Source organism: Dendrobates tinctorius, unplaced genomic scaffold (genome assembly GCF_039654945.1).
Source record: "Dendrobates tinctorius isolate UK_male_01 unplaced genomic scaffold, ASM3965494v1 ptg000296l, whole genome shotgun sequence".
In the NCBI taxonomy this organism is placed as follows: domain Eukaryota; kingdom Metazoa; phylum Chordata; class Amphibia; order Anura; family Dendrobatidae; genus Dendrobates; species Dendrobates tinctorius.
In genome coordinates, this window is record NW_027361963.1 from 5,820,238 (window position 1) to 5,844,956 (window position 24,719).

Genomic DNA, 24,719 nt, shown 5'->3' on the forward strand with positions numbered 1-24,719 from the left:
TAATATCCCACATCATCACTACTACCCCTAATATCCCACATCATCCCGTCAGCCAGCGCCACCGGACTACTACCCCTAATATCCCACATCATCCCGTCAGCCAGCGCCACCGGACTACTACCCCTAATATCCCACATCATCCCATCAGCCAGAGCCACCGGACTACTACCACTAATATCCCACATCATCCCATCAGCCAGAGCCACCGGACTACTACCCCTAATATCCCACATCATCCCGTCAGCCAGAGCCACCGGACTACTACCACTAATATCCCACATCATCCCATCAGCCAGAGCCACCGGACTACTACCCCTAATATCCCATCAGCCAGAGCCACCGGACTACTACCCCTAATATCCCACATCATCCCGTCAGCCAGAGCCACCGGACTACTACCACTAATATCCCACATCATCCCATCAGCCAGAGCCACCGGACTACTACCCCTAATATCCCACATCATCCCGTCAGCCAGAGCCACCGGACTACTTCCCCCTAATATCCCACATCATCCCATCAGCCAGAGCTACCGGACTACTACCCCTAATATCCCGCATCATCCCGTCAGCCAGAGCCACCGGACTACTACCCCTAATATCCCACATCATCCCGTCAGCCAGAGCCACTGGACTACTTCCCCCTAATATCCCACATCATCCCATCAGCCAGAGCCACCGGACAACTACCACTAATATCCCACATCATCCCGTCAGCCAGAGCCACCGGACTACTACCCCTAATATCCCACATCATCCCGTCAGCCAGAGCCACTGGACTACTTCCCCCTAATATCCCACATCATCCCATCAGCCAGAGCCACCGGACAACTACCACTAATATCCCACATCATCCCGTCAGCCAGAGCCACCGGACTACTACCACTAATATCCCACATCATCCCATCAGTCAGAGCCACCAGACTACTACCCCTAATATCCCACATCATCCCATCAGAGCCACCGGACTACTACCCCTAATATCCCACATCATCCCGTCAGCCAGAGCCACCGGACTACTACCCCTAATATCCCACATCATCCCGTCAGCCAGAGCCACCGGACTACTCCCCCTAATATCCTACATCATTCCGTCAGCCAGAGCCACCAGACTACTCCCCCTAATATCACAAATCATCCCGAGCCACCGGACTACTACCCCTAATATCCCACATCATCCCATCAGCCAGAGCCACCGGACTACTACCCCTAATATCCCACATCATCCCGTCAGCCAGAGCCACTGGACTACTACCCCTAATATCCCACATCATCCCGTCAGCCAGAGCTGCCGGACTACTACCCCTAATATCCCACATCATCCCGTCAGCCAGAGCCACTGGACTACTACCCCTAATATCCCACATAATCCCATCAGCCAGAGCTACCGGACTACTACCCCTAATATCCCACATCATCCCGTCAGCCAGAGCCACGAGACTACTACCCCTAATATCCCACATCATCCCGTCAGCCAGAGCCACCGGACTACTACCCCTAATATCCCACATCATCCCGTCAGCCAGAGCCACTGGACTACTACCCCTAATATCCCACATCATCCCATCAGCCAGAGCCACCGGACTACTACCCCTAATATCCCACATCATCCCATCAGCCAGAGCCACCGGACTACTACACCTTATATCCCACATCATCCCGTCAGCCAGAGCTACCGGACTACTACCCCTTATATCCCACATCATCCCGTCAGCCAGAGCCACCGGACTACTACCCCTAATATCCCACATCATCCCGTCAGCCAGAGCCACCGGACTACTACCCCTAATATCCCACATCATCCCGTCAGCCAGAGCCACCGGACTACTACCCCTAATATCCCACATCATCCCGTCAGCCAGAGCCACCGGACTACTCCCCCTAATATCCCAGATCATCCCATCAGCCAGAGCCACCGGACTACTACCCCTAATATCCCACATCATCCCGTCAGCCAGAGCCACAAGACTACTACCCCTAATATCCCACATCATCCCGTCAGCCAGAGCCACCGGACTACTACCCCTAATATCCCACATCATCCCATCAGCCAGAGCCACCGGACTACTACCCCTAATATCCCACATCATCCCGTCAGCCAGAGCCACTGGACTACTACCCCTAATATCCCACATCATCCCGTCAGCCAGAGCCACCGGACTACTACCACTAATATCCCACATTATCCCGTCAGCCAAAGTCACCGGACTACTACCTCTAATATCCCACATCATCCCGTCAGCCAGAGCCACCGGACTACTACCCCTAATATCCCACATCATCCCGTCAGCCAGAGCCACCGGACTACTACCCCTTATATCCCACATCATCCCGTCAGCCAGAGCCACCGGCCTACTCCCCCTAATATCCCACATCATCCCGTCAGCCAGAGCCACCGGACTACTACCCCTAATATCCCACATCATCCCGTCAGCCAGAGCTACCGGACTACTACCCCTAATATCCCACATCATCCCGTCAGCCAGAGCCACCGGACTACTACCCCTAATATCCCACATCATCCCGTCAGCCTGGGGTCAGAACCAGAGTGCTGAGTGGAACGGTCCTAACTTCCATACCAATGATCCCTTTAATAGAAGGCTGGGGTGAGAATCAGAACGCTGAATGCAGAAAAGGATTTCCAGTTTGTCAAGGAGCGCTTCCAGATGATTCATTAATTACTCCAAATATTTCAAGGAACATCCAATTTATTGTTAGACATAAAAAACAATGCATTTCGGCTATACATAAAAGTAGCCTTCATCAGGTAAAATCATGATGATTTTTGGAAGCTCTCCTTGACAAACTGGAAATCCTTTTCTGCAGTCTCTAACGAATCTCCTACAAGGTAGTTCGTTCCACCTGTTTTGAGCTGCAGGCCAGCAGATTCAGACGATTACTCCAGTACCCAAACACAGGGTTATACGCTGAGCAACAAGACACCAGAAAGGTGAGAATTTTTTATTTCGATCTGATATAATTAAAACTCTGCACTTAGATCTGCACCACCCTTCTTTTTCTGGATATTCCTTGAAATACTCGGAGTAATTAATAATTCAGCCGGCAGCGCTCCTTGACAAACTAGAAATCTTTCTCTGCAATCAGAGCGCTGAGGGATTTACCCTAACTTCCATACCGGCGATCCCTTTAAGAGAGGCCTGGGGTCAGTACTAAAGCGCAGAGTGGATTTGCCCTCACTTCCATACCGGGGATCAATTTAAGAGGGGCTTGGGGTCAGGACCAGAGCACTGAGTGGAATTGCTCTAACTTCCATACCAATGATCCCTTTAAGAGAGACTGGGGTCAGAACCAGAGCCCTGATTGGATTTGCCCTGACTTCCATACCAATGATCCCTTTAATAGAATCCAGGGGTCAGAATCAGAGTGCTGAGGGATTTGCCCTAACTTCCATACATGAGATCCCTTTAAGAGAGCCTGGGGTCAGTACCAGAGCATTTGAAGGCAATTGCCCTGACTTCCATACCGGTGATCCCTTTAAGAGAGCCTGGAGTCAGAACCAGAACGCTGAGTAGAATTGCCCTAATTTCCATACCGGGGATCCCTTTAAGAGACACTGGGGTCAGAACTACAACTGAGTGGAACGGTCCTAACTTCCATACCGTGATCTCTTTAAGAGAGGCCTGGGGTCAGAACCAAAGTGCTGGATGGATTTGCCTTGACTTCCATACCAATGATCCCTTTAATAGAAGCCTGGGGTTAGAATCAGAGCACTGAGGGATTTGCCCTGACTTCCATACCAATGATCCCTTTAAGAGGGAAGATGTACCTATGGGATGGAGGATGTATGATGTGTATATGCGCATGGAGGGAGGGATTCATTGTCATGTGCTCTCTGCTCCTTTCTGGGGGCAGACAATGGCTGGGAGCTTATGTTCCCGGGGATGCTAGATTTCTCCCACCCACTATCTGCTGACGTGTTGTGGAGTGGAAAAACTGTTGCTCATAGCAACCAATCAGCTCAGCTTTTTTTAAACAGCTCTGGTGAAATTAAAGATGCTTTGTGATTGGTTGGTGATACACACATCCATTCAATTTTATATATTTATATAGAGAGTTACATAGAATAGCCGGTAATTCATTTATCGGCTTTTGTAAAATCATTGCAGAAGCCGACAGGATTGGAGACATGGTTTACATACAGTAAACCATTGAAGAAAAGTTAGATCTATATATGTCAGTGACTGATATTGTTAGTAGTGTGTGTAAAATTTGGGACCTGTATGTATTTAATAAAAGAATGTATTCACGGGAAAAAATTGCATGGGCTCCTGCGCAATTTTCTGTGCCAAAGAGGGAAAGTCAGTGACTGAGGGCAGATATTAATAGCCTAGAGAGGGACCATGGTTATTGCCCCCCCGTTTAAAAACATCTGCTCCCAGCCTCCCCAGAAAAGGCACATCTGTAAGATGAGCCAATTCCGCCACTTACCCTCTCTCTTCCCATTGCCCTTTAGCGGTGGCATATGGAGTAATAATGGGTTAATGTCACGTTTGTATTGTAAGGTAACATTAAGCCCGGTTAATAATGGAGGTGTTAATAAGGCACCTGTTACTAATCCTAAAGTTTGTAAAGGGTTAAGTAAACACACACACAGGCATACTGACCTGCCCACGGCGTCCTGGAGCAGGTGCGCATCACCTGGCATCCACTCCTCGGGTCTTGTGGCCGGCTCATGGCTCCCGTCGGGTGCACATGCGCACCTCGTGCCGGGCTCAGCAGCACATGCGCACATCACCTTGCCTGACCACGGCCGCTCCTTCCCGTCCTCTCTATGCCCCGGGAGGACCCTGACCCAGAAGTCCCGTGGCACGCTCTGCATATCAGGCAGCCTCTTCCTCTAGGCTGTGCCTATTTGTGCCTCACTCTTGATTCGTACCCCTTGCTTTCCTGCAGTTCCCTGTGCTCTGGCTACCTGCTCTGTCTTGCGCTGTTGCTACCTTCCCTCAGTCCTCACCCAAGTCTCTCTATGATCTCTCCTAGTGCCCGCCTGCCAGTGTCTCTGTCCTGCCCGTGTCCTTGTGTTTCAGCCGTGCCCGCCTGTCAATGTCTCGGCCGTGCTTCCCTGCCAGTGTCTCAGCCATGCCCGCCTGCCAGTGTCTCAACTGTACCAGCCTCCCTGCTTGTGTCTCCTATTGTCTGTCCCTGGGTACCAGCTGTTGCGGTGATAGTCTCCCCTGGGCCTGCCCCTGATGCTCCTTGTATAGGGGGTGGTTCACTTGGTCAGCTCGCCCGAAGGAGGTTCGTTGTCGCGGCCCAGTGGGTTCACTGTAGGAGCTCCACAAGTCCTCACACTATTTAACCCCCAGATATGGATTACTGTGTGGTCTTTCATTTCATTAAAATACTTTATTCTGCTTGTGTGTGTGTTTTTGCCCTGGGGGGGTCAATAACCATGGTCCCTTTCTAGGCTATGAATATCTGCCCTTAGTCACTGGCTTTCCCTCTCTGGTGCAGAAAATTGTGAGGGAGCCCACGCCAGTTTTTTCCTTAAATACATTCTTTTATTAAATAGTACTAACAGTATTAACATAGTTAGCAAGGCCAAAAAAGCCCTGTGTCCATCCAGTTAAGCCTATATTGCGTCAGAATAGACCCCCAGATCTACGTCCTTCTAAAGAACCTAATCACTGTAAGATACAATATTGTTACGCTCCAGGAAGACAGCCAAACCTCTCTTGAAACCCTCGACTGAGTTCGCCATCCTATCCTGTCGGGTTCTGCATTGATTTTACAGAAGCCGACAAATGAATTAATGGCTATTCTACTATGTATCTCTATGAAATATAAAGAAACACCTGGAAACATCCACAAAAGTTAGTCTAATATGGTGTAGGTCCACCTTTTGCGGCGATTGCAGCCTCGATTCTCCGAGGTATGGATTCATACAAGGTGTGAGTTGTTTCCTAAGGAATTGTAGCCCATTCTTCAGGTACAACACCCTCCAGTTCTTTGAGCGATGATGGCGGTGGAAATCGACGTCTAACTTGAATCTCTGAAATCGGCCATAAATGCTCAATAATGTTGAGGTCTGGGGACTGTGGGGGCCAGATGAGATGCTCAACTTCATTACAATGTTCCTCGTACCATGCTTGAACGATTCTAGCTGTAGGAATTGGTGCATTATCATCCTGAAAGATGGCGCTCCCCTCCCGGACAATCAAAAGCAACATAAGCCAGCTCACCACACTTCCACCGCAGACCTCGGAACTCCGTCTGGACTGACGTGAGACAAGTAGGAGAGAGCAATTAGTTCCAGCTGCGTGTAAAATTCTTTCTTTATTCCTTCAATAAAAATACATAAATCTTCATAATGTGTGCCCCAACATGGACAACGGCAACGCGTTTCGATCTAAAAGATCTTTGTCAAAGCCATGACTTTGACAAAGATCTTTTAGATCGAAACGCGTTGCCGTTGTCCATGTTGGGGCACACATTATGAAGAAAGAATTTTACACGCAGCTGGAACTAATTGCTCTCTCCTGCTCCCCTCCCGGAACAGTGCTTGCACCATAGGATGCACTTGGTCGCCCAAAATGCCTAAATAATCGCAGCTGTTAATTCTTCCATGAAGGGATATCATTGGCCCGGTGGATCTCCATGAAATAGCACCCCAGATCATCACAGAACCTCCGCCATGTTTTACGGTTGGGAGAAGGCAGTCTGGATGGAATGCTTCTTTCGTCTGTCTTCAAGCTTACACTCGGCCGGAGGTCGGAAATAGGGTAAACGATGATTCGTCTGAGAATATCACATGTTTCCACTGCTCGAGGGACCAATTCTGGAGGTTTCTACACCACGCTAAACTCTTGGAAACATTTGTCATTGAGAGCAGCGGTTTTCGAATTGCAGCTTTTCCGTGGAATCCAGATTTGTGCAGCTCCCGACGAAGTTTTCATGGAAACTGTGTTCTGTAGGTGTTCATTGAGCTCAGCAGTGATTTTCGGAGCCGTGGTCTTGCGATCCTCTCTCACAATTCGCTTTAGAGTCCGACGGTCTCTCTCAGTCAACTTCGACTTTTGGTCGGACCTGTGCTTTGCTGCGGTCGTTTTTCCTTCTCTTTCAAACGCAGTCATTACTTTGGAGACAGGACCTCGTGACAGGCCAAGCATTCGGGCACTTTCTGTTACACTAGCGCCTGCCATACCAGCACCAACAATTTGGCCTCTTTGAAAATCCGAGAGGTCTGCCATTGGTATCAGGTTCTCATCAATGTTCTTACAATTCTGCAGAACAGTTAATTTACATACACATAACACATAACACAAATAATCAACTACAAAACATTACCATGTGTCACGGTTTGCATGTTTATAACATGTTCGAAGATTATGATGTCAAAGCGTTAGGTGTTTCCATTATTTTGTCCAACCCCTGTATCTACAGTATATATGTAGTAATTAAAATCCAGAAGGAAAGAATGCAGCACTCTTCAGCTCCGTGTGAGAGCAGGCACGAGGAAGCCTGTGCAGCGCCTGTCAGATCGCTGATCTGACACAAGACAGTTATGTCCCCCCTGGGACAATGTGATAAAGTAAAAAAAAAAAAGTAAAAATTTCGAAAAAAAAAATCACTAGATAAATTTGAAAAAAAACCAAAATAAACAATTCCTAATAAATTCATTTTTTGGAAATAAAAAAACCAAACAATAAAAGAACACATATTTGGTATCGCCGCGTCCGTAACGACCCGCCCTATAAAACTGTCCCACTAGTTAACCCCTTAAAAAACAAAAATGAAAAACAAAGCAAAAAACAATGCGTTATCATCATATCGCCAAACAAAAAGTGCAATAACGCGCGATCAAAAAGACGCATATAAATAATCATGGTACCGCTGAAAACGTCATCTTGTCCCACAAAAAATGAGCCGCCACACAGCGTCATCAGCGAAAAAATAAAAAAGTGACAGCAGCGCTTTATCTCCTGATGGCGGCGCTCCTCCCAGCGCCACACGAGCAGCCGACTTGTCCGCACTGGGTCAGCGCTGAGCTTTAACAGGATTGTTTCTCTGAAGAACGTCCATTACAGCGACCGAAACGCTCCGTCTGTATGGAACGTGCGGATCACTAAGCTGCGAATAATAACAAGGATCCGCTGCTGCTGCTCTTTGCATTTGGGAGCGCGGATGTTTCCTATAAGGACCCGCAGCACAGGGCCACACTGCACCCGCTCCACTGCTGCCGAGGCTGGAGCTTCCCTCAGGATCAACAACGGACAACGTATTCCTGCAGAGAGACCCCGAGCACCACAGCCGCCTCCTCCCCGGGGCCAGAGAGACATCCGGGAGAGCGGCACAGCTAGCGGCGGCACAGCCCCGCCCCGGGTCACATGACGGTGACGTCACCACAGGCCCTTCACCACTTCCCTCCTGAGCCCCGCCCTCTGGTCACATGACGGTGACGTCACCACAGGTCCTTCACCACTGCTCTCCTGAGCCCCGCCCCTGGTCACATGACGGTGACGTCACCACAGGCCCTTCACCACTTCCCTCCTGAGCCCCGCCCTCTGGTCACATGACGGTGACGTCACCACAGGTCCTTCACCACTGCTCTCCTGAGCCCCGCCCCTGGTCACATGACGGTGACGTCACCACATGCACTTCACCACTTCCCTCCTGAGCCCCGCCCTCTAGTCACATGACGGTGACGTCACCACAGGTCCTTCACCTCGTCTCTCCTGAGCCCCGCCCTCTGGTCACATGACGGTGACGTCACCACAGGTCCTTCACCTCTTCTCTCCTGAGCCCCGCCCCCTGGTCACATGACGCTGACGTCACCACAGGTCCTCCCGCGCTCAGTGCAGCCGCTCCGTCCCGGGTGTGCGCAGCTCGTGTTCTCTGGGGTCAGCCAGCAGCAGATTTCCGGTTCCCGCCATTCCGGTGAGATGACAGGAGGGTTTGTGGTGAATCTGTGAGAGGAGAGTGTGGGGGGAGATCAGAGCTGTTCCTGTGGAGGCTCCTGCTCCATGTGACTGCGGCTCCTCAGTGTTGGGGACGGGCAGCATTGTATGGGGGATGTGCAGCGTCTCCTCCTCACCTCACGGCCCCAGCTGGCGGTGTAGTTACCACGGTGACCGTCCCCCGCTGGCGGTGTAGTTACCACGGTGACCGTCCCCCGCTGGCGGTGTAGTTACCACGGTGACCGTCCCCCGCTGGCGGTGTAGTTACCACGGTGACCGTCCCCCGCTGGCGGTGTAGTTACCACGGTGACCGTCCTCCAGATGAGTCACAGCTGTAATATTATTCTATATTCCTCCTCTCGGGTGACAGACAGAAGATGCATACACCCCATATCACTGATATTTCTTCAGCTATGTGCACACGTAGTTTTTTGTCTCTACGGATTTTGGAGAGAAAACCGCAGGTAAATCCACAAGATAAAAGTCCTGCGGTTTATCTGCGGTTTTGCTCTGCGGCTTTACACATCATAATGGATGAGGTGTAAAACTGCAGCGTTTCTGCACCAAACAATTGACATGCTGCGGATTCTAAGGCTGTGTGCACACGCTGCGGATTTTGCTGCGGTGTACAGTAGCATGATTCCCTATGGGAATCAAAAACCGCAGTGCAAACGGTGCGGAATTTTCCGCGCGGATTATCTGCGGTTTTCAATCCGCAGAAAGAATTGACATGTCAATTCTTTCTGCGGATTCTCCTGCAGTTTGCCATCTCCTCCATTGAGGAGATGAAAAACCGCAGGGCAAAACCGCAGAGCAATCCGCAGGTAAAACCGCAGGTCTTTTGACCTGCGGTTTCACCTGCGGATTGTACAAAATCCGCGCGGATGAATCCGCACCTTTTCCGCAGCGTGTGCACACAGCCTTAACTGCAGCAAAACCGTGCGGAAAAATCTGCAGCATGTGCACAGCGTTTTTTTATTTCCATAGGAAATAAAGGTGCTGTACAACGCAGCAGAATCCGCACCGTGTGCATACAGCCTTCTTGTCTGGATGAGAAGGAGGCGCAGTGACAGCCGCGGACGGTCCAGCCTGACAGGCGGCCTCACCCTGTACCCGACCTGCCCTGGTGCTGGTCCGCGCACGGCTGCTCAGCGAGGTGAAGCTGTAAACGTGGTGCTGTCACCACCCGGCCCTGGGAGAGCGTTAGCTCTTCTGCAGAATTTCCGCCTCATAATCCCGCACTAGACTCTTCCAGGTCCCTTCCATTGTAAAGATTCATGTCGCCGTTCACACATTTAGGCTTTTGAGGTTTTTTTTTCCATTTCACGTTTTGAGGATGTGAGAAAAGCAAGTGCCGTGAGTTCTAGGATGCAGCTCCTGACAAAACGCTCCAAACCGTCCTCTCAGAAGGCTGCAAGCGCCGCCCGTGCTCCTCCAGAATCGGCTGCCGGAAGCTGCTTCTTTCTCTTTTCCTTAAACAGTTTTTGAATATTTTTTTCCGTCTTGCAGCCTCCGGATTGGAGCGGTTTCCACCTCTTCTCAGGACTGGCTGCACTTCTTGTTCGGCTTTTATCAAAACTAGAGAATTCTCCAAAGGACGAACAGGGAAGGGACAATCAGTGATTTCACTTTCCTCACGCTGAGGACGGGAAGGCGCGGCGTCACCTAGCCGACATCTGCTGCGTGCCTGCGGAGTCATCGCCGATCGCTGCATTTTAACCATTTAAATTCCACTGTCAATCTCAACAGAGCAATCATTTTAAATAATGACCCTCCAGCGCTCGCCCCGGCTCCCGTCAGCCCCTCATCACCCAATGGGTTACATTGGCACAAGGGGCCTAATGAAGACCCCACACAGCCATCTGAGTCCTGTTCAAGGGAATCTGTCACTGGAAGTTGGAGGCCTATGTAAATGGCCTGTGTCCAGTCCGATGGGCGGTGCTTCTTCTTTCTCCACCCCATCCGTGGACCCCGTCCGCGAGCTTTGCCGATATAAGAGAAGTTCCACTCCATAGTTCGCGCGTGCGCAAAGCAATCCCGGAAGCATTGCGCTGTGTTCCGGGACATAGTGTATCGGCGCATGCGCAGTAATGATTTTCGGCTTTGCCCGCAGTTGAGCAAAGCATACTGCGCATGCGCGAAGCAAACCTTCTTTTGTTCCCCAAAATGGTATCAGTATGGCTGGCAGCGTGACACGCAATGAAACGCACGGCTCCCAGTGACAGAAAAATAAATAAGTCCCATCCACGTCTTTGTTCCAAGACAGAGCCCCTGAGTCCTCCAATTTTTCAAGGTGAAGGAAAACACCTGCAATCTTTTTCCTGCAGCGGCGCCTCTTTTGTAATTTTTCTCTATATTTTACACTATAATAGTCAGCTGCTATCTAGCAAAAGCTGCCCAGAGAGTGAACGCGCTGCTTCCTTTAGCCGCTTCACAGTTTTCAAAACATGAAGTGGTTGAAAGTAGCAACAAAAGACTGAAGCTGTGCACATGGTCGTTTTTACATTTCTATGCCTAGTATTCATTTTTGCACCCCTTTCCCAGGAATCCATTGATAAAGGCGTCATTTACACCTACCCTTTCGGAATTAAGGGAGTATTCTCACGTTTTTAAATTGGTTTAATTTGACAGCATGAAAGTAAGCAAGTTTGAAATGTCCTCCCTTTTTCTGCTGTATTCTCCTGCAATTAGAGCCTTTATGTTCTATAGTGTACAGCTGGTCTCCAGTGACCCTGGCCAGGAGTGCACAGTAGTTAGATCCCAGGAGTTAACTCCTAACATTACAGTCGGCTCTCTCCATTCCTTCGATATCTATACAGCAGTTATCTGCTCACTTCCCTCCTCTTCCTCTCACCTTCTGAAGAGATACATTTATAAATCACCATCCTGGCAGCTTTCTCTATGTCTACGTACAAAAATAACAGTGTACACTCGGATCAGACCACTGACAGCTCAATGTGTTACAGAAGAATTTGTGCTGAGCTTTATAGTTCTACCATGAGTCATAACTCATGGAAGAGAGACCGCCCTGCCAGAAACCTGGAAGTAAGGAGACTGCATGGCTCTCAACTTATTGTCACGTTGTCTCTTGAGTAGCTAAGTGTTTTTGCTGAGTTTTTGGAACACGCAATGTGCAGAAATTCAAAGTATTTTATGAGATTTGTGGATTTTCTGCTGTGTGGCTGTCTGTCTGTTCATATGCGTTTTCGTGCGCATGCGTTTTTTTGTAGTGTGTGCCTAGGCACGCCAGACGCAACCTGTTGCATTTTTGGGTCTGTCCAACTGTGTCAAAAAAACGCTTGCGCACGGAATGCGACAAAATAACACATTACAGTCTATGGGAACGCAGGCATGTGCATGGACAGGCGCACGCCTGTGTTTAAAATCGCATGCGTTATAAGAGTTAACATGGCTAGAAACTGGTTAAAACGCTTGCGCCTAAAAAACGCAATCGCATGCAAAACGCAAGCTGCGTTTTTTTTGCATGCGTTTCTATTGCACAGCGCTAAAAAAACGTTAATGTGAAAGTAGCCTTAAATCACTGGCACAATCGCTTTAGGAATAAAGCTGCCGACCTTGTCCTGAAGCAGCTTCGAGTGGGAAAATTCAATCACTGCGCTGGCGTCAAAAGGTGCAACGTGTGCGCACAGCCACATTCTTCTCCAAAAACTTAGGGATCCCATAACCTTATGAGATGAAAAACGCCTGGTGTAGTAAAAGGGGGCATGTTCCTTCTTTGATGCAGATCCCAAAGGATCCGCTGTCAGCTGCGCACCGTCCAATCAAAAGGCTGTCGAAAAATCTTCAGGGAAAGAAAACCTCCCCCATTGCTCCCCAGAAAAGGAACGTTCCTTAAAGGTTTCTACTTGAAAAACTCATCTTTTTTGGCCTGAGCGTCGCCTTAATTCACCCCACATACCACCTTCTACCAAAATTTAAATTGGGAAATTTAAGTAAGAAAACATTAACCCTTCCCTACAGAGCCAGCTTCCATTTTTTGCATTTTCATTTTTCTTTCTTCCAAGAGCTATAACGTGTTCATGTTTCCATCCACACAGACATACGAGGGCTTGGTTTTTGCAGGACGAGTTGTAGTTTTGATTTTGAATGACACCATTTATGTTATCATATAAAGTACTGGAAAATGGGGGGAAAAATCCAAGTGCAGTAAAAATTTGTAAAAAAAAAAAAAATGCAATTCCGACATTGTTGGTTTTTTTTTTGTTTCGAATTGTTTTACCTACTTACCATTGTCTGGTAAAAATGACCTCGCGATACGATTCTCCTCATCAGTACAATTACTGCAATTTATTTTCTTTAGCAACACAAAAAAGCCCAGTACTTTACACAGCATAAATGGCGGTAACCTAGGATAATAACCCGCCATGGTAGTAAATAGTTCCACTCCATAAGCATATATATATATATATATATATATATATACACATACACGGAGAAGAGAAGAGTGATTGAATCCAAACTAAATTAGAAAAATATCAAACTTTATTGTAACAGATACGCACATTACTCATCCATAGCAAAATTGCACATAAATAATTGACACCAGAAGCCTGGAGGGAAGGCAAGGGGGGTTAACACACAACCCACTGCACCAGAAGCTACACCACACTCTGTATGGAGCCCAAAGGACATGGCGTCACTGCCTATATTGATTATAATTACAACCATAACAGGTATAAACAGACAGAGATCCCGCAAGGCTGGCTAATCATGATGAGGAGGAGTAGCGGTAAACAGTCCCATAAAAGACATTATCGCACCATAACGGCAGAAAGTGAAGCAGAGGGAGAATTTACCTAATGGTGCCCAGGTACCCAAGACAGTAGGACAATCCCCGACGCGCGTTTCGCGCTACCAAGGAGCGCTTTCTCAAGGAGATAAAGCTTAATCAGCCGAAGGACCTTTTTTATCCATGGTAGCGGTCACATGTCTGAACATGTGACATGGATGAATCAATCAGAGTTGCCATAGTGACGCATGCGCCGCTGCCTGGTCCTCCAACATGCAGACAAGCGCCCAGCACTGGAGCGCATGCGCGGGGGTGATTAGCCACAGCACCTGCGTCACAGGCTCAGAGGGCGCCGGCTCCATGGGGAGGACACATGGAGGGCACATACCGCATGCGCACAGCCACTATTAAAGCGCCGATGTTCACAAGAATCCTGATGCATATAAAAGCACAATTGCATATATGAAAGTTTAAAAGACCAACCAATCAGGCGCAATTAGAACCCTATTGTCCAGTATAAAATAGCAGCAAAAACAGGAAAATAATTACATATGCATATATGGCTCGTAAATACAAATCCCCCTCTATGCCCATACTGATAATTATAGGACCATTAATCATCAAACACCTCTCACAAGAAAGGAAGTGGGAAAAGTGGGGAGGAGAATTGTTTTGAATCACATAGAGGAGTCCAGCTCAGAATTAAATCTTCATAGAAATCCTATTCTATTGCCGCTACATGGCTGGAACAAAGGATGGCAGTACTGATGGGAAAAAAAGTGCAATAAAAAATACAATTTGTAATACAGCGGTGTCCACGCTGTGCAGTGATGAGGCAGTGACCCAAGCAAGTTCAAAACAATACGTGTTGAATGTTCAAAAACTCACGCAGTGCACAGCACGCTGTATCCTCCGGATTGCAGCCGGGAAAACAAAAGACAGTCCGGGACCGGTTGCTTCGAGCAACAGCACTGCCGTGTACACAGGGGTGCCAGACCTTTTGGCTCTGCTTGGCCCTGTGTTGCCTCACAGAGGGAGTGCTCTGCAGAAGAACTGCTCTGTCTCCTTGCAAGACCAAAACTGACACACCCAAACTCTTCCTGCAGGGTTTCCCCCACCCCCCCCCCCACCCCCACCCCCTCCCCCCCCACCCCCACCCCCTACTGTGTGGCCATGGGCCACTTTTAAGATCTGGGCTGGAGGAAACGGACCGGACCCCACTACCTTCCTGCAGTCCGTTTAAAAATAAAAGCCCATGCCGGGTTTTCCTGAACAAGCTCCTTGGTCAAAATAACTTGACCAGGTTCACACTCACTTTTATTCTGCCTTGTGTCTCACAGGCTCGCTGCTGTGACCACAAGGCACTCCAGCGGATCTAATACGCTTCTGAGTGCATCCTGGGGGACGCACAGCGACCCTCACATATGACTCCGGTCACTGCCTCCCATTCCTCTCTTTTGCGTTTATCATCCAAATGAGGGGTGAATGGTCCGTTACCAAATGAAACTGACACCCGAGTAAATAATAGCATAGAGACTGCAAGACCCATTTAATCGCCAAGCACTCCTCCACTACACTATAATTTTTCTCTGCCGGGGTCAGTTTCCTGCTCAAGTAGGTGACTGGATGCTGATTCCCGACACCTCTTGTGACAGTACCGCTTCTAGGCCTACTGCTCTGAGGCATCGGTTTGTACAATAAAGGTCTTCTTGAAGTTGGGGCTGATGAGGACCGGCTGTTCACAGACACAACGCCGATTTCAGGGACTGGAATGCTTCCTCCTTTTGAGGATTCCACCGGACCATCACCATCTTCTTCCCTTTTAACAGGTCCGTACTAACTGGCGGTAGTACCCAATGATGCCAAGGAATGCCCTTACCAGTTTGGTATTTAAAGGCTTGGGACAGTTTTGCATGGCCTCGATTTTGTTTACTTGGGGTTTGATCACTCCATGGCCGATCACGTAACCTAAGTACCGAGATTCCGTGAGTCCTATCGCGCATTTCTTTGGGTTTGCTGTTAACCCCGCGATTCTAAGCGACTCTAGCACAGCTTGTACCTGGGACAGGTGGGACTCCCAGTTGGTACTAAAGATGACTATGTCATCTAAATAGGCCGATGCGTATTTCCGATGAGGTTCTAACTCTATGTCTATCAGCCTCTGGAATGTGGCCGGAGCCTCATGTAACGCAAAGGGCAAGACGACATAGTGAAATAGACCCTCTGGTGTGATAAATGCGGTCTTCTCTTTAGCTGATTCTGTCTGGGGGACCTGCCAGTATCCTTTGGTGAGATCGAGCCTTCCCCAGTCTCTTAAGTAGCTCGTCCACCCAAAGTATTGGATTGAGGTCAAATTTTGACACCTCATTTAACTTCCTGAAGTCATTACAGAAGCGTAACTACCCGTCCGGTTTAGGTATTAACACAGTGGGGCTAGCCCACTTATTCCAGGACTCTTCAATGACTCCCAATTGAAGCATTTGCTTCACTTCACCCGCTATGGCTTGCCTCCGGGCTTCTAGCACTCAGTATGGTTTCATCCTTACCCTAACCTGGGGCTCGGTGACAATGTCATGCTGAATCACCGAGGTTCGCCCCGGCAGCTCTGAGAATACATCCGTATTCTGCTGCACCAAAGCACGAGCCTCCCGTCGCTGCTGTTTTGTGAGGGCCTCATTTACTTTTACTTCACACCCAGCTGTGTCCTTGGCCAGTGCCAGAGGAACCCCGTTGGTATGACCGGAGTTGCCTCTGTAACCAAACATTCTCGGTCCTTCCAGGCCTTTAGCAGGTTTACATGGTACAGTTGCTCAGGTTTCCTTTTTCCAGGTTGGTACACTCTATAATTTATTTTCCCCCTCTTTCACCCGTATCTCATAAGGCCCTTGCCACTTAGCCATGAGCTTACTCTCTCAGGTGGGTACTAGTACCAACACCCGGTCTCCTTTTTTAAATGTCCTGACAGTGGCCCTTTTATTATAGGTGCGGCTCTGAGCGGCCTGGGCATCCAACAGATGCTCCTTTACTATGGGCCGCACGACTTTAATCTGATCCTGCATATTTGACGCATACTCGATGACACTGGTATGTGGAGTGGGCTCCTGTTCCCACGTCTCTTTGGCTACATCCAGCAGTCCCCTCGGGTGTCTGCCATATAATAGCTCAAATGGGGAGAACCCCATGGGTGCCTGCGGTACCTCGCGGATGGCGAACATTAGATAGGGCAATAACTTGTCCCAATCCCTCCCATCCTTGGCGACCACCTTTTTTAACAATGCTTTGAGGGTCTTATTAAACCCCTCTACCAACCCGTTGGTTTGTAGATGATACATCGACGTTCATAGCTGTTTAATCTGGAGCAGTTTACATAGCTCCCTGGTCACCTTAGACATAAAAGGGGTTCCCTGATCTGTAAGGATCTCCTTGGACAGCCCAAGGCGACAAAACATGGCAAATAGTTCGTGGGCTATTAGTTTAGCCCAAGTGTGGCGGAGAGGTATCGCCTCTGGGTACCGAGTGGCGTAGTCTACAACTACTAATATGTGCTGGTGGCCCGGAGCGGATTTTACTATGGGTCCTACCAGATCCATCACAGTCCACTTAAAAGGTACCTCTATAATGGGCAGAGGTACCAATGGACTCCGGTAGTTTGTGGTGGGTGAGGTTAGTTGGCACTCTGGACACGTTTCACAGTAACTTTAGACCTCAGTGTAGACACCAGGCCAACAAAAAGCTGCAGTATGCGCTCCAGTGTCTTTTTGGCCCCCAAATGCCCTCCTAACATGTAAGTGTGAGCCATGTCGAGCACCGCCCGACAATAGAATTGGGGCACTACCAGTTGCTCTACCCCCTCACCCCGGATTTTATCAACCCTGTACAATAACTCCTGGTTGGTCATCATCCGGGGAAACTCCTCCGCACTCGGTCGTTGAGCCACCCCATTCACCTTGATTACTCTTTCCCGGGTCAAAGTGGGATCCTGGATCTGGGCAGTCCCAAACTTACCAGGTGACACCTCCAACTCCGAGATCGGTGGAGTCTCTTCAATGTCTCCTGCCAATACCTCTAGGGGAAACCTATTGGGGTTACACTCTGTCCCTATGTTGGCGACCCCTATGGCAGGTATCCCTGATTCGGGATCTTTGGGTTCTGCTCCCGGAATACTATTTACCCTGAGAGGGTTAGCCCTGGACTCCAAGAGGGACCAGAACAGGGGAAAGTCTCTTCCCAAAACAGTCCCATACGGAAAAGTCTTTCTCACTTTCACCACATGTTTTATCTCTCCACACGGGATGGAAAACATAAGATCCGCGGTCGGGTACTCTCGGAGATCCTCATGTATGCACACTATCCCCACCTTCCATCCATTAGGACTGTCCCCAGCAACCAGGGACCCGTGTACCAGGGTCCACCATGCTACCCGAGTCCAAAAGAGCATCCGTCTGGTACCCATTAGTGAGTACCTCGCACAGCTGAGGTTCGGTACCGGCATGGTCTGTAGTGGCAGTGCAGACTGGCTGGGCATACATAGATATGCGGCGGGTATACCCGCAGACCATGGGTTCGGTTGTTAGGGGGCAGTTAGCAACCACATGCCCAGGCTCTTGGCATCGTCAACACTTAACAACTGTGGCACGAGGTAACCTTGGGGCCAATTTAGGGGACACAGGTCTATTATTCTCTTTCTGAGATATCCCCTTGGTACGGGCACGATCTGTATTGGCCCCGGTAGAGGGTCGGGGACTTTTCCCAGGCCCCTGGGCTGGCGGGGCCTTACATGGCAGCCGCAGTGGAGCAGTGTCCCGTTTAAAGTCCTGAGTGGCTGTATACCACTCTATCAGTCCTACTACCTGGTTCAGAGTGCCCAGGTCCCCTTGCCTCACCCAGCACTGTATGGCTGCTGGCAGGGCCCTCACCAGCCCGTTGACCACCACCCTCTCTACCATTTGGAATGGGGTTAAGGTCTCTGGCTGGAGCTATTTTATAACCAGTTGCAAAGGCAGGGCAGGGCGAGACTCTTAAAACCACTGGAACACCCGTTGGGCCCGCATGTATGTATTAACCCCCAGTCTGGCAAGGATCTCGCCTTTCAGCTTCCCATAGTCCAGGCCATCTTCCCGATTGAGGTCCAGACAGGCCTTCTGGGCATCTCCCATCAGAAAGGGGGCCACCACTTCAGCCCACTGGGTCACTGGCAACCTCTTCCGCTACGCAGTTCGTTCGAAGATGGTGAGGAAGGCCTCCATGTCTTCCTCAGGCGCCACCTTCCTCAGTGCTGACCGGACTCCTACCCGGGCATCTGACCGGTACGGGATCGCTGGAGTAGATGCCTCTTGTAGAGTCGCGATCTGCTGCAACAACAGATTATTTGCCTGCTGCCATTGGTTCTGCTCCTGCTGCCATAGCTGCTGCTCCTGCTGCTCTTGCTGCCTTTGCTCATGCTCTTCCTGCTGGAGCTGCAGCAGCTGCTGCTGCGTGAGGGTCAACTGCTTAAGTATTTCCTCCATCTTGTCAGCCGGCTTGAGTTGCAGCGTTGCATGCTTAAAAAAACGACATGCAGCACGTTTTGTGGTATGCCTCAGTTCACACTGCCCGCATTCTCCAACCAAATGTAATTCAGCGGTGTCCACGCTAGGCAGTGACCCAAGCCAGTTCAAAACAAAACGTGTTTAATGTCCAAAAACTGACACAGTGCACAGCATGCTGTATCCTCCGGATCGCAGCCGGGAACACAAAAGACAGTCTGGGACCGGTTGCCCTGAGCCACCGCACTGCCATGTACATGGGTGTCAGACCTTTTGGCTCCGCTTGGCCCTGTGTTGCCTCACACAGAGAGTGCTCTGCAGACCAACTGCTCTGTCTCCTTGCAAGACCAAAACTCTTCCTGCAGGGTCCCCCCCCCGCCCCGTGCCCACTCTGTGGCCATGGACCACTTTTAAGATCTGTGCTGGAGGAAACGGACCAGACCCCACTACTTCCTGCAGTCCCTTTCAAAAATAAAAGCCCATACCTGGTTTTCCTAAACAAGTTCCTTGGTCAAAAATAATTTGACCAGGTTCAAACTTACTTTTATTCCTCCCTGTGAGTCACAGGCACGCTGCTGTGACCACAAGGCACTCCAGCGGATCTAATATGCTTCTGAGCGCATCCTGGGGGACACATAGCGACCCTCACCTATGACTCCGGTCACTGCCTCACAAATTGTAAATAAGAATAGGATTGCTGAAAGCGACATCTTGCCCTGCAAAAACAAAAAAACGAGCCACCATACTGCTCCATCAGTGGAAAAATGAAAGTTACAGCTCTCAGAATAAAGCGATGCAAAAACAAAAAAATTTTTCAATGAAATTGTTTTTCTTGTGCAGAAGTGACAAGACATAAAATAATAATGTAAATGAGGCATCGCTGTAATCGTACTGACCTGAAAATTAAAGCTGTCGTGTCAATTTTACCACAAGCGTAACGGCGTAAAAAAACCTAACAATTCCTGAATTCCTGGTGTTTGCTCATTCTGCCTCCCAAAAATTGGAATAGAAAGCGATCAAAAAATGTCATGTGCCCAAAAATGGCACCAATAAAAACGTCAGCTGCACAAACCCACATTCAAAAAGTTTATTAACCCTTCAGGTGCTTCACTGGAACTAAAGCAACGTGGAAGGAAAAAAATGAATATTTTACGTTTTTCACAAAAATTTTACTTTATCCTCAAATTATTTTTATTTTCGCAAAGATCGTAGGAAAGACTGGACCACAAAATGTGTTGTGCAATGTCTCTTGAGCATGCCGATACCCCATATGTGGGGGAAAACTACTCTTTGAATGGATGGCAGAGCTTAAAAGGAAAGGAAAGGAGCACCGTGTGACTTTTTGAACGCAAAAATAGCTGAAATCGAGAGCGGGTGCCATGGCGAGAATGGACGCCATGTCGCGTTTGGAGAGCCATGATGTGCCTAAACAGCAGAAACCCTCCACAAGGGAACAGGCTGCCACGAGAAGTGGTGAGTTCTCCTTCAATGGAAGTCTTCAAACAGAGGCTGGACAGACATCTGACTGGGATGATTTAGCGAATCCTGCTTTGAGCAGGGTGTTGAACCAGATGGCCCAGGAGGTCCCTTCCAACTCTATGATTCTATGATTCTATGACTCCAAGGAATTTATCTAAATGTGTGGTGAACACCTTAAATACCCCCATGTGCTCCACAGAAATGTATACTTGGTTAATTTCCTGTCCTGGGACATTTTTTCACATGTGGTGTGTGAGTGTTTGGTGTAAACTTTTTTATTTAGAAGACAAAAAAAAGAAAAGAATCTAGAAAGAAAAAGATAAAAATAAAAAGAACATCAAATTTGGTAAAATAAAAAAACAAACTCAATAAATTGACTTCCATAAAAAGAAATTACTGAGTGCACTCAATTATCTGACACTCACCCTGGTGATATTCAGTAAAGACGCCGGTCACTATAGTTTATTTTTACTGTCCCTAATCTAGTCCTATCGACTAATCTAAATAACTTTTTATTCAGTTCTTTTTTCACACAAAAAGCCACCAGATGCCAATCGGTGATTTGTGTCACTGACCAGCACTCAGCAGCTGTAGGATGCATGCACGGAGGTGGTGCAAAAAGGGGATTAATAATAATAATACATTTTATTTTTATAGCGCCGACATATTCCGCAGCACTTTACATTTCAGAGGGGATTTGTACAGACAATAGACATTACAGCATAACAGTAATCACATACAGTAGATTATAACAAATACCAAGAGGAATGAGGGCCCTGCTCGCAAGCTTACAGTCTATGAGGAAAGAGGGAGACACGAAAGGTGGGTGGTAACAGTTGCCCTGATTGTATGGACCAGCCATAATGTTAAGTGTGTAACAGTACAGACGCAGAGGGCTAATGGATGCATAAAGCATGTGGGAGAATGATGCGGGGAGCCTGGTTATGGTAAAACTTTTGGCTCTGCCACACAGGGATAGGTTAGGTTAATGTGTTGAGGCGGTAGGCCAGTCTGAATAAATGCGTTTTCAGGACACGCTTAAAATTGTGGGGATTGGGGACTAATCGTATTGACCTGGGAAGTGCATTCCAAAGAATTGGCGCGGCACGTGTAAAGTCTAGACAATAGGATTAGACAATAGGGATTAGACAATAGGCAGGAAACAATAGAATCCTGGCCAAAAGTGAGCTCCTATGCGTATCGGCGGTGGTCTGTGTTACTAATCGGCGACTGTAATATGCATGCACGGAGGTGGTGCAAAGGCGGGATGGGGGAGAAAAAATAAACAGGGAAAAAAGGTCCTGGAAAAACGCGGCCACAGGGGCCGATCAGTGAAATGTGGCGCTGACTAGTTCTCAACGGCTGAAGCATGCGTGTAGGTGGTGCAAAGGTCAGATGGGGGAGAAAAATAGCTAAAAAAGGACCTGGAAGAAGCAAGCACAGGTGCTGATCAGCGATTCCCATCACTGATCAGTGCTTAGTGGCTTCAGGACGCATGCACAAGAAAAAAACGGCCAATAATCGAATGATCGAGTACTGATCAGCTCTCGGCAGAACGTGGGGTGAGGAAGTGGATTGGGAGAGAGGGAAAAGGAAGGAATGGGGCAAGAAGGGGATATGGGTTGTTTAGGAAAATTCAGGGAACGTGAACAGGACAGGATTGGATCAGGAAAGTCTTCTTACAGGAACAGCAGCAGTGATGGCACAGGCTTGGAAAAGTATGTGGCACCACAAAGCCCAGCACAATAGAACAACCCCGTTACTGCTCTGCAATGTCCGCAAGCTGCACTGAGGGCGTGCAGAGCAGTCTCTGAGATTTCAGACCGCATCTCTGCACACTGGTGCAATGGGCGCCATCGTCTGATCGCACCAGTCAGTGCAGGGTCTGGTGATGCCGGCGTTGCGGGGCTTCAGCCTGGGATCGGTGCGGTTACAGACTGAACATCAGTGTTTCAGACAATGTCATCATCTGAAACACGGAAATCGTTGTGATTGGCTGTTTAGAATTGAACACCCAATCAGAGCGATCACAGTTGCGGGGGAGGGGAGCAATGAAACTCCGCCCCCGTGGCAATGCTGACCTGCTATAAGGAGCAGCAGGCACCCTGATGCGATCACCATGACTCAGGTCGCAGTGCTGTATTTTCACCATGACGTACCTCATACGTGAAAGGTTGAGAAGGGGTTAAGTGCATAAAAATTAAAAGTTTAAAAACCGCTACATTTTCTAATTGTTTGTCAAATGTTTGATATTTTCATAAACGCAAAAAATATCTACCAAAATTTACAACAAACATGAAGCCCAATATGTCACAGAAATCCAATCCCAGAATCACCGGGATCCGTGGAAGTTATAACCTCATAAAGGGGCAGCGCTCAGAAAGGAGGCCGGGTCATTCACCTGCAAAGTGTCTCAGTCCTTAGGGGGTTAAAGATGTGTTTGTATCTCAGACATTTATGACAAAATCTCCCAGAGTGCATCTCACACTTATGAGGGTCGCGCTGCGTCTACCTGGAGAGATGGCAGAGAATGGAGATGATAGAGGGGGCTGCAAAAGTCCACAGCCCCCTCCACTACTACAGCAGATACATCTCAGCACCCGGAGGGAACCACATCTACCCTATAGTTATGGGTTATTCTGTGACCTAAATGTCCCGCCTATAATCCATGTGGTGACGGCTCTGAGGACCTGCTCCTCTCACTGCTCAGTGACTGCGGTTCTGGATCTCACATTATATTGTCCCTTATATTTTCCATCTTCTCCTTTTATCATACAGACGCCGGCAGGACAAGATCCCTCCAGCTGATCCAGTGCTCATCCCTCCTCCTCCTGAATGACCCCCGAGGATGGACGAGGACAGGGATGAGACCACCAGGAGATTATTCCACTGCGCCCTGGAGATCATCTCCCTGCTGAGCGGAGAGGTAACTCCTCTACATTTCTATCAGCTTTATTGTGTGATGTGACGAGTCCGACACCGGGAAGAGGAAATCCAGAATAGGAGGAGAAGGATTCTTTACTGTAAGAGCAGGGATTCTGTGGAGCTCTCTGCCCGGAGGAGTTGTCATGGGGATTCCCTATAAGAGCTGTAGAGGGGCCGGGATGTCTGTCCGGAGTGTAATAATATTCCCGGTTATGGCCCCAGATTACTGGAGACGGTTATTGATCCCGGGATTTCTACTGATTGTCAGATCTGGAGTCGGGAAGGAATTCTTCTCCCTAAGTGTCTCTCTCCATACACAGGATTACACCATAGTGAGGAAGACACCGGGGGACTGTGTGACTCCCATCATCCATCTCCAGGAGTCAGGAGGGCGGAGCCCGGGCCCCATCACAGAGCCTCCCCCGCACTCCCCGATACATGAGAGGAACAAGAAGATCCTGGAGCTCAGCAACAAGATGATCGAGCTGCTGAGCGGAGAGGTGACTGCTGGGACATTATACAGGACGGCACTGGAGGATTCTGGGTGATGAGCGGAGAGGTGACTGCTGGGACATTATACAGAACGGCACTGGAGGATTCTGGGTGATGAGCGGAGAGGTGACTGCTGGGACATTATACAGGACTGGAGGATTCTGGGTGATGAGCGGAGAGGTGACTGCTGGGACATTATACAGGACGGCACTGGAGGATTCTGGGTGATGAGCGGAGAGGTGACTGCTGGGACATTATACAGGACGGCACTGGAGGATTCTGGGTGATGAGCGGAGAGGTGACTGCTGGGACATTATACAGGACGGCACTGGAGGATTCTAGGTGATGAGCGGAGAGGTGACTGCTGGGACATTATACAGGACGGCACTGGAGGATTCTGGGTGATGAGCGGAGAGGTGACTGCTGGGACATTATACAGGACGGCACTGGAGGATTCTGGGTGATGAGCGGAGAGATGACTGCTGGGACATTATACAGGACGGCACTGGAGGATTCTGGGTGATGAGCGGAGAGGTGACTGCTGGGACATTATACAGGACGGCACTGGAGGATTCTGGGTGATGAGCGGAGAGATGACTGCTGGGACATTATACAGGACGGCACTGGAGGA

At 49.0% G+C, this 24,719-nt stretch overlaps 1 protein-coding gene across 2 annotated transcripts in view; it reads left to right on the forward strand.

The window, feature by feature from the left end:
* The first annotated feature begins 8,779 nt into the window (after positions 1 to 8,779).
* Positions 8,780 to 24,719, forward strand: part of LOC141073067 (uncharacterized) — a 184,638-nt gene continuing 168,698 nt past the window's right edge. Inside the window, exons 1-3 of one of the 2 annotated variants that reach the window (XM_073560392.1) lie at positions 8,780 to 8,897; positions 23,450 to 23,597; positions 23,917 to 24,096. In XM_073560392.1, coding sequence (XP_073416493.1) covers positions 23,520 to 23,597; positions 23,917 to 24,096 — 258 coding nt within the window. In that variant the 5' untranslated portion in view covers positions 8,780 to 8,897; positions 23,450 to 23,519. The remainder of the gene's footprint in view (positions 8,898 to 23,449; positions 23,598 to 23,916; positions 24,097 to 24,719) is intronic. The other variant, XM_073560389.1, reaches the window with a different exon arrangement.